The 10,951-nt window shown below is 36.5% G+C and overlaps 1 protein-coding gene across 1 annotated transcript; it reads left to right on the top strand.

Moving 5' to 3' along the window:
- Positions 1 to 1,403: 1,403 nt before the first annotated feature.
- LOC145888711 (uncharacterized) lies at positions 1,404 to 10,298 on the top strand. Its single transcript, XM_082979536.1, has 12 exons — positions 1,404 to 1,577; positions 1,886 to 1,910; positions 5,789 to 5,956; positions 6,017 to 6,103; positions 6,608 to 6,780; positions 6,937 to 7,142; positions 8,155 to 8,353; positions 8,701 to 8,833; positions 8,886 to 9,053; positions 9,133 to 9,222; positions 9,321 to 9,487; positions 9,593 to 10,298. Exons 1-12 carry the CDS (start codon positions 1,404 to 1,406, stop codon positions 9,734 to 9,736), a joined length of 1,734 nt encoding a protein of 577 aa, XP_082835662.1. The 3' UTR covers positions 9,737 to 10,298.
- Positions 10,299 to 10,951: the final 653 nt, after the last annotated feature.

The raw sequence follows: 10,951 nt of genomic DNA, 5'->3' as shown, positions 1-10,951 counted from the left end.
TACTTGCTGGTGCACTGTTTTGACAAGAGACTGACTGTTAAACATTTATATTTGCACATGCTTTTGCGAGTTTAATCTCGTGCTCTCTCGGGTGCTGAAAATATTTGACAAATAAAATGCTGTAACTAGTGACCTCTTCTTGCTTTATTTTCCTTGTTATTAGTGCCGTTATGGCATTCTATTTGTCACTTCATTTGCAGCACCTGAGGAAGAGAGATCAAGCTCGCGAAAGCTCGTGCAATATGCAAATATAAATGTGTAACAGTCAGTCTTTTATCGAAACAGTGCACCAGCAAGTACTATAGTTATAGACCGGAGACTGACACGGCGCATTGAGGAAATTGTAGTATAATAATAACTTATGCATAATGTTACTTAAATAGCAGTGCAATGGCGCCTCCTCACTTTGTTTCTACAAGCGTGCCGAACTTCGTCACGCTTGATATAAAATGTGATTTTTTTTCTATGAAACGTGAGGACTTAGGAAACGAATCGTTTGAAAGGTCACGACCGACTGCAATAATACAAAACACTGCAAGCTTCGACCGCTGATGTTCTTGTACAAAAAAGCTAGATGGTGTAACATTATCGCATTGTCACGCCCCAGTAAGTTGGTTACTAGTGATGCACCGAAACAGCTTTTTTTATATTCGGCCGAAACCGAATATTCGGCAAAAGTTGCCGAATTAATTCGGCCGAATAAACCGAAACTAAATTTTGGTATCCATCTCTTTAAACGCAATAAATTTAAACAAAACTTGTGCTGGATTAGATCTTATCCTGTCATACAGCCTTTTTTGGCGCTTGAAGAATAACCTGGTCTTCTGTACCAACTGCTTAAAGTTGATTTTTGTCGTATCTGTGAAAGTAAACAAATGAAACGAACACACTCGTACAGTTTAAACAATGATTTTAACCTTTTCTAACCTTTGCATATCAGCGTTATATGCAGTAAAAAAGTTTCGGTTTCGGCCGAATTTTGCAGAAATATTCGGCCGAAACCGAATAATTGCGAAAACCTTAGTTTCGGCCGAATAAATTCGGCAAACCGAACTTTCGGTGCATCCCTATTGGTTACATAAGAGCGACGAACCTGTCTCTTCATCTGTTTTTCTGAAGATCGTAGAATGATAGAGAAACAGCGATTGGAATAAGTTTTTGCAATTGGGTGCATAATTAATCGATTATTTACATGACCTAGCGGCGAGTAAAACGTATTTAGAAAACGCAGAGAGGAGCAATTTAGAACAGTAATTGGACCGTGACAACCAAAGCATAACACAAGCTGCAACATAACCTCAAAATATTACATATTATAGTGGTACATGATCAACTCCAACAGTGTTTTAAGTCTCATATGTTTTGTCCAACACATCTTTCTTTATTTTTGCTCATGTCAAAATATGGCCAATTCACAACATTATCTGCAGAAAGCTGGTGGCATATATAGTTCAAAAATAATTACGGATGGCTTTTTATTAAATGGTGCTGCTTTTGTAAATTGTGTGTGTCCTGTAGCTGTAAGTGGAACAATGAGACTAATTGTGTTCGGAGGAACTGGACAAACTGGATCAGCAGTTTTGAAGCTTAGCACTCAAGATCCAGGTGCACAGTTGATCCTAAGTTTTATACTAATACCAAAAAGCATATAAACATTAATATTGTTTTCAAATAGCAACTGAAAAATTACACAAATGCCATCACCATTGCAACATTAAAAAGGATATTTTACAACCATAAACCAGTTGTTAAACAGACCTGGAGGTTACGGCGTTCGTCCGGTCACCAAACAGGATCCCTGATGAAGTGAGAGGCAAACTTAATGTTGTGAAAGGGAATGTTTTGGAGCCTGATGATGTAGATAATGCATTGAGGGGACAAGAAGCTGTTATTTCGTGCCTTGGAACAGGGTTCTACATTGGTATATAAACAGCGTTGATGCCACTTTTTTTTACGCTATGCTTAATATTGCGCAGTAATTGGATTATGTACATAAGAACAGAATGGACTACGCATATTTCAAGATCCGGTCGAGTTCAAATGTGGACACGGAATCCGTGTGTTAACAGCGAATCACAGATATATTCTGTGTGTTTTAACACAAATTTAATTGACGGTACTTGCAAACGTGCATTGCCGTTAGAATTTAAGCATAAGGCGCATGAAGATTTGGACATTAAAATAAAATTATGTCATTGCAGTGTAAATACAAACTGTTATATTGGGGTTGGGAGTAGTGCTTGCTTCTTAGAACCAAACTATTGCATTATATTTTGGACGAATCCGAATATGTTGTGTTTTATCATCCAGGTGCATTATTCATGGAATGAGGAAAAATAATGTGAAAAATTAGCCGTCGTCGGAGTTGGTAAGAAAATTTCGAAGTCATTACAAATTGATTCTTTAATATATTACAACGAAAGAAGCAATATAGGTGGCGCTTAACTCCATTTATGGGCGCATAGAGTTCGTCCGAGTACCTCACTTAAGAGAACGTTGTCTGTTTGAACGGCAAGTATGCCTCGGTCAACAGACCCGGCTTTCCTGTTACCTTCTTTAGTACTAAAATATTCTCTGTAGTCCCTTCCGATTACAATATCTTTATTCCTTTAAGCCTTGTCAAACCAAACAGTTATACGAACAGACTTAGCAATGCATCGAGTCTCGTGATATAAAATAGAATCCTAAATAAAGACCAAACGTCAGGCTGCAATACAGACAGCCCAGAACAGAGGAACAATTTACGCTGTAACAAGGACTAGTACCTAACAGTTCACATTGAAAACAGTTTTTTGACCACATCGGGGTTTGAACCTAAGAACAAAAGTTTCTCATTACAAGGTATATTCTGATAAAAAGTGCAGCAACATTGCAATACTTTAACTAAGATATTGACAAACACATTAGCCACTTATATCGGGTATACTGATGATCTCTAACTAAACATGGTTTTATTTTTGCTGTGTAAGGTGTACAACCAAAATTACAACGAAAACTTAGATGTTTTAGGTACCATCTGCGTATGTTGTATATTACTTTGTATAATTGCATGTCGTGTCCGATGCGGCTGTGATCTTATATCGCACATACTTGAAAATCAGCTTTAACGTTTTACCAAATAACCCTTGTGTTTTTTGTTTATCGTGGGAAATAAAATGAGTTTACTTTGATAATTTAATAGTTCTATCATCTGTCTGGAAATATTGATTTGCTGATCTCAAACTTGCAAGTATTTTAATTAGACTGCCATCAACAAAATTCCTAGCAGCAATGTGGTTGCAACCCTTGATCTTGCTGCCTGGATGATTTCCACGGTTAAGTATGATGAAGACATGAATGAATACGAACATGAGTTTGTTGGAATATCATCGAAACTCTCCACCAGAGATTGGCTGGTTAAAACAAAGTCTGGCAGACTGATAGTCACATTTTGCACATTACTTCTTCTGGTTGTATCATGCATGTTTTTGTGATTATAATTTCGCACCATCGCGTTGTCTTGGATGCCTGCTTTTTTACAAAATCTCTGGCTACTCTGTGATCTGGTTTACTTTGATTCAGTTTTTTTGTATGTCGTGTCTACCCCTGTCGTGTAAATACAAGAGTAGGACGATAATTCGATTCATCTAGTGTTGCAGGTGAGGGATTTATGTTATGTTTACTCGGTGATAACACAAAACCTAACTATGACTCACATAGAGACTCCAACACTGTGCAATTAGCAATTACCGTTTTTTTTTGTAATTTCAATGAGTTTAAGTAAATCCAATGATACGTATTGAGACGTTATAAAAGTCAAAAGTTGCAAGACGAAAACTGTCTGGTTTTGCAGCCCAAGCGGGCAATTATATAGACTAATTTTCAGGCGTGTTGACTGCGTAAAAATGTCATAAAACAAACGGAGATAGCAAGGAATCTTAAAGCTTAGGTCAGTGGAAAATTCCGGTCTTGCGAAGCTGACCAAGATTAATTTCTCTCTCGTACAAAAACGGGCTTATCAGATTAATAACCCACGAGTATCTTGACGAAGCGAATTAAGAGTGACTACGTTAATGGATGAATGTTGGTCAAACAATTAAAAGCGATACAATTGACTACACAGGTATCCAGTGCCCAACATCAATCTCTTTTTCCGAGAGAATGATTCGTATTTAGCAGGATTCCTTGGAATGAAGTATCGCTCGCAAACCACTAATGCCAACAAACAACATAACCTTGCACCACAGCACTGCGAATTTTGCGGACTGTAATGTTCGACTTTTTTCGATAATGCGGTTTGTTAAGAATTTCAAGTGCGAATTAGACAAAATTATTCCATCAAAATTGCCGCTGTTGCCTCAAAATTTGCCCTCAAACATTAGGGCAGATTGATTTAAAACAAGACTTTTCTAGTGCAGTCTTGCTATTTGTTCAAAATACTAACGAGTTCGTTATGTTGCTATGGATATCAGTTACTAGCATTGCTAAAGGGGCTACAAGTTCAAGTTTGTATACTTACAAGGAGTGACGTATCCTACAAACGTATGCAAGTTAATATGCACCCAACGCCCTCAGGGAAATTAAAGGCGCTAATGCGAGAATTGCAACGCAAAAGATGGCTGTGCATTGAAGACGTTTCCGTGCAGGATTTTGATAATGCAGCGATACGGCCAGTACACTGAATGCGACGCCACAAGCAAATCGAATGCGCGTTTGTGCTTTCCCTTGCGACTGGGTTTTAATTTGATATGTATCTAGGCTATATGGGCAGCATGTAGTGGTGGGCTGACGGGATTGCATTTGTTTAGTTCTTTCTATAACTGTTTAATAGGAGTTTACATGATGAATCAATGCATAATTATACCTCCTGAAATTATTGGACCTCCTGAAATTATTGACTGGTACCAAATATCTGTTGTATTTCGTTAAATAATTGCACAATATGTTGGAAAAAAATAAGAAAGGTAAACACTTGACTAAATGATTTCAAAATTATTGGTTAATTATTCACTTTTATTGCAAAAAAACAACTGGCTTTATTTTACATAGAAACCCAGATCAAATAACTTCTAAAACCACAGCAGGTGGGGAAAATCCCTAGTCGTGCCTATTTTCGCTTTATGTTTTGTTATTCTGACAGAATCGAAAAGAATTTTGTTAGAAACGCGGTTTGAACAGTATTTTAAATAACTGTGGGTAATTTCAAACCTAAAATACTATTTTTTGACATTCACACCAATTACTTACATTACTTGCAATGGCATGCTTACGTCACAAAACCACAAACTCTGTTTCATTACTTTGTTGCAAATGGCGGCAATGCCACTACCCTCAGGGCAGGAAGCGTTAAATTAAGGACATTTCCAGAGAAAGGTGTACATTTGTACCGAATTAAACTGCTGTGTTGGTTAACAAGGGTTTTGCATGTAATTAAGAGTTTGGAAAAAAGTTGACCCAATTTTGTTAAATTCCACTTTTATGTTGCTTTTGTGTGAGTAAAATGTCTTCATGTACAACTTTACCCCAAATTGGTGAATTTATGTGTGCTATTGCCATAACAATTTTTTTGACGTAATATTAAAACAGATTTGAAACTTGTATTAACACTTATCAGGTTTGCTTTTTATTCCGATAGCATTCATAAAACAACGGGGAAAAACAATATACAATAAAAATGAAAATAATTGTATTTGGCGCAACTGGGCAGACAGGATCTGCTGTTTTGAAGTTGGGCACAGAGTGTGAAGGTATTGTTATTTTGTGAAATTATTACACAAATAACAGTTTTAAGTAGTTTTTGAATTTTCAGATTTGGAGATCTCTGCTTTTGTGCGAAGTCCAACAAAAATTTCAAGTGATGTTGGAAAAAAATTAGCAAAAATATTGACTGGTAATGTTATGGATGAAAATGATGTTTCAAAGGCCCTGGAAGGCCAGGATGCTGTGATATCATGTCTTGGTGTTCCGGTGTTGAATAGTAAGAAAAAGTGAGAGAGTGTATTGATGTATTGATTAATATTTTGTTTTTTTCCTGAAGGAACTCCACTTGTATCACAAGGAACCAAAAACATTGTAAATGGAATGAGAGAAAATGGTGTGAAAAAGCTTGTTTTGGTTGGATCAGGTTTGTGTGTTTTACAACAAAATGAATTCATTTCGTATCAACAATGTTTTTGCCAGAAGTAAAATTTTCTAGAATGGGGTTTTAAAGTCAGCTTGGCCATCAGACCAAGTGCAAAAGTTGCTTGTAGTGCCTTTTTAGCAAAATAGCTGTGTTAAATATATATTTACATCAAGCCAGTGATTCTCATCCTCTCATCAAACTAATAGGAAAATTATCAATGCCTCTTTTTGCAATAGAATAGCCAGTTAAAGCACAAATTTTTAGTTTGCTACATGTAATTTTGCTGTAGTAAGCTGTTCCTATTTAAGGTTTGTTTTCAACCTTTGTACAGATATTTAAGGTTTCACATTTGACATTTGCACTAAAAACAGTTGAGAACCACTGCTTTATACCATAAATAAAGATTAAACCATCTATATATTAATTACAGGTCTTTATACTTTCACTTTTATTAAGCCATATCATTCGGTTGCGTTTTAAATACAAGTATTTTTTGTTTAATAGGGGCATTTCTTCCGACAATGACTGGCTTTTTTTACACAAAAATAATGCACAAAATTCCAGCTGTTCAAGACCATCAGCTTAACATGCGTTTCCTTCGCACTGTCAAGGATGTTGATTGGACAATAGCTATGGCGCCATGGATAAGGCCAGCAACACATGTTGGACACTACAAGGTAACAAGTTATTCATGAACCCAGTTCCAGTAATCATATAAAGGGAGTGTGAAGAGAAAGACATCTATCCTCTCTACACAGTTTTAGACCTAAGTTGCAAAGTTTTAAACCAAACAGATTTTTTACAAACACTTATGGTTACTTGTTCTTATGTAGACAGCAATTAACAAAATACCTGGTGCTAAACAAGTAACTACATTGGATTTGGCTGATTGGATGCTCTCCTATGTCCAACATGATGATATAACAAAGGAATATGCTCACCAATTTGTGGGAATTTCATCTGCCACTGAAGTTTCAAGCTTTCCAATGGGCAAAGTTGTTGCTTTTGGTCTCTTAGCGAGTCTCATTACTCTGATTTGGTACTATATGTAACCCCAAAATATCACTGGGCTCGGTATTTTGCAGTCACAGTATTTTAAACTTAGCATTTGTCCCATACAGTAAATTTGTGTGGACAATTTACTTTAATAGCAACAAAAAACTAAACTTTTCATTTTGTCAATGTTTTTATTTCAATGTGCTGATAAACTTGTTGGGTATTGCTTCTTGAAAAGGAAGACTAATCATATTATACTTTGAATATTGCAGTACATTTTGTACACATTGCGCTTAGCATGACTGCCTGTTCGTGTTTTTTTTTCTGATTGTACTGTGCATGTAATCTATTACAGTGTTGCAAGAAAAATCTTAAGTGGTTTTTAGATCTTTCCATTGGCCTCAGTTAAAGGATGTAGGCATTGTTATGATTAAAGAAGAACTTTGGTCAGAACGTTAAAAAGAACATTGGAACTTTCTACATCTGGGCATTTTTTCCGGGCATTGTTAAGGAGTCTGCAGCGAAGTCTAAATTCTCACGCCATAGGATTGATGAACCTATATTTTCAAAACATGTTTACGCATTAAACAATACAAATCCAAAAACATTCAAAATTCCAGAAGCACAAAGCATGCTACAACCTTGTTGTATCAAATTACAAAAACATATTGTGTTGTGCACCAATAATTGAAAACTCAGCAGGAACAAATTTAAAAACTGCATAAAGGTTGACAACCACTGATCTAGGCCCATGGTGTTCGCTTGTCTGGTTAAAATTTGGTTGAAGAAGCCCAAAAATCCAGATACATATACATATTCAACTTTTCAGTGTTAACATCTTGTTCACCAAAACTTATCAAATCAACTGTCACCTTCTCTTTCTTGAGCTTCTTTGCCAGTTTCACCAACTCTTTGTCTTCTTCTGTGATAGGACTTCCAACAAAAGCAACTATTCTTGTTTTGTGGTTTTTGCTTTGGCGATGTTTTAAAGCGAGATGAGCAACTCTCAGTCCATTGACAAACTTCAGATCACCTTTGGGTTGAATCATGTTCAGTTTAGAGAGAAGTTTTCCAGAATCAGTTGTCAGCGTGACATGTACCTGCATGTACACCTTTGGGTTGAATCAAGAACCAGCTCCAGCTTTAGCCTTGACCACTTCAGTTCCTGCATCTCGGATCCTCTCTGTCATGGCTTGCAAAGCAGCTGCATCAAAGCTCACAGACGGTGTGCTTCGAGAAATTACTGGAATGATTGTAATTCCAGCATGACCACCAATCACAGGAACATTTACTTGTGATACATCTAGACCCTTAGTTTTGCGGTTTGAAAATTGCAAATATTGTGCATTTGCAGGGCTATAAGTGTGCATGCATTTAGCTTCGAGTTAGGCCGGCCTTTGAACACGATTAAACCAAACGCTGACTTCGTTCGGCTGGCTGTTATACGTGAGTAACCACCCGAACCAAAACAGCAATGAACCACGTGACGACAAGACGTGACAAAAACAAGGGACCTTTTTCCTAGCAAGTCACGAGCGTCGTTTACCCCATGATATCGCTGCACTTTTAATCGTGAGACGTGGCCTACAATCTTAGGTTAGTACATGTCGCTGTGGTTGCTGCGGAAACATTCAAGTTTAGTTAAACAACAGACGGACATCATGAAGTTAATGGTTTTTGGTGGAACAGGGCAAACTGGGTCTGCTGTGTTGAAGTTAGCCGTTGAGCGTGAAGGTATGAGACCAGGATTTTATTAACTGAGTTTAGGTGTGTTGATATTTTATAGGGCTTGAGGTTTCGGCGTTTGTGCGAACACCGGATAAGATTCCGAATGATGTGAAAAGCAAATTGAAAAACGTCATAACAGGAGATGTTCTGAACAATGATGACGTAACTAAGTCTTTGACTAATCAAGATGGTGTTATTTCATGTCTTGGAACGCCACTTGTTGGAGGTAATTAATTGTGCTGTTGCAGCGACCTAAGGTGTAATTAAGTATTTTCACAAAAAACTTAAAAATTTGTCATTTACAGGTTTACCCAAACTAATGTCACATGGAATTGAAAATGTTGTAAATGGAATGCGAGCCAACAATGTAAAAAAACTGGCTTTAGTTGGTTCAGGTATATATGTTTCATGAAATAAAAGTAATTGTCAAATGCCTAAAACTATTGAAAATAAGTACAAACAACTTTTTTCCTAATCTTTTTTGTTTTTTTAGCGGCATTTCTATCTGGAGAAGCAACTTTTATGAATAGGTATGTGCTTCAAAAACTTGCAGCTGACCATGGAAGAGCTATCACATTTCTAAAAAGTGTAAATGACGTAGATTGGACTGTGGCCATGGCACCATGGATAACTCAGGCAGTGCAAGTTGGAAATTACAAGGTGAGAGCACATACTCTTGTATAAATAAAGTTCTGGATGGTATGAAAGAATTAAAGCAAACAGTTTGGGGATTGTTGTAATGAATAATATGTTGTTGGTCCACAGACTGCAATTGATAAGTTGGCAGGAACGAACAAAGCAACCACTTTTGACTTAGCTGACTGGATGCTTTCATTTGTGGAAAAGGAAGAGGTACACAGAGAAAACACCCACAAACTTGTTGGAATTTCATCACATCCTTCCAAATGAAATTCTGGAAAAACTATAGATAACCACTTCAAAAAAGACAGAAAAAAATGTTGTGAAAGAAACTAACTTTGTTTGATCATTTAATTATACCCTACCATGCACAGTCCCTATAGCTACCATATTTATTGTTATAAACATGCTTATATCATGATGTTATCTTTTTGGAGTTGATTTGCACATTAAAAAGGGTACTTTCTGACTTCTTGTGTAGATTTTAAACCTTTAAGCATTGACATCAGTGTTCAAACTCTTGATGCATGTTTATGATAGTTGTAAAAATGTTTTTTATTTTATTTACAATGTGTATGTGAAGATTATTTATTTATTGAAAGCCTTGGTACCACATGTATGTTGAGATTTGGTGTTTTTATTTAAATGTATGGAAATTTGTTAACTCTGCCAGTATTAATTGGTCACCAATCATCTGAACCACATATTTTACACGCGTTTTCATTCAGAATACACCAATTTCAACATACATGTGGTAGAATTCGACCTTTTTTCGATGCAATATAGAGTTAAATACCTCAAAACCAAGTGTATAGTTATACAATTTTAGTGATGGAACAAATAAACCATGTGTTGACTGCATACTTTTTGATCTGTTTTATAAGTTTTCCTACAAAACTGTACTGCAGCAAATGCATAAGAGTGATACAGTTTTTATCAGAAAATCACATGAAAAGTATTAAATTATTTTTTTCAAGACGGACTAAAATAAAATTACACCACAAGGACATGTAGCCACAAATCTTGTTTAATCACGTGTTATTCACTGGACATAATCATGTTATGGGTAAAAGTCGTGTGAAGTGTAACTAGATATTGCATTCATCATTGTCAGTTCAACTGTTCAGTATGTTGACAAGGGATATATAGCTACTACCATTGGGACACGTGCCAAAAAATTTCGTTGTACAGGTGTTGTTTACAGGTGGTCACGAGTTTGGTCTTACAATATTGCCCGGTGACGCAAAGCGATATCATTTTTACGGTTCAGATGGTGATTGCACAACGCGATGTCGGACCTTCTTAATTATTTTAAATTGGCGATTACAAGGTATATTTTGTCAACGTGTATGTTACCAGTAAATCACAAGAACAATTCAACGCAATGTAAGCCAGGATTTTGTGATTTCCCCTGTTTTGCGACAGGATGATCACAAAGATAAGATAGACAGAAGAAAAATCGCACGAAAAAGGCACGACAAGCGC

The sequence above is a fragment of the Ascidia mentula genome, chromosome 1 (assembly GCF_947561715.1).
Source record: "Ascidia mentula chromosome 1, kaAscMent1.1, whole genome shotgun sequence".
NCBI lineage: Eukaryota > Metazoa > Chordata > Ascidiacea > Phlebobranchia > Ascidiidae > Ascidia > Ascidia mentula.
Note: the sequence above shows the minus strand (reverse complement) of the source record. Positions and strands in the feature narration are given on the sequence as shown.

What these genes read in the sequence shown, in the direction of transcription:
- LOC145888711 (XM_082979536.1), top strand. Translation starts at nt 1,404, where the DNA reads ATGGCCAATTCACAACATTATCTGCAGAAAGCTGGTGGCATATATAGT. An exon ending in TGGTGTTCCGGTGTTGAATA is followed by an intron (nt 5,957 to 6,016) that starts GTAAGAAAAAGT and finishes TTTTTCCTGAAG; the next exon opens with GAACTCCACTTGTATCACAA. An exon ending in GTTAGCCGTTGAGCGTGAAG is followed by an intron (nt 8,834 to 8,885) that starts GTATGAGACCAG and finishes GATATTTTATAG; the next exon opens with GGCTTGAGGTTTCGGCGTTT.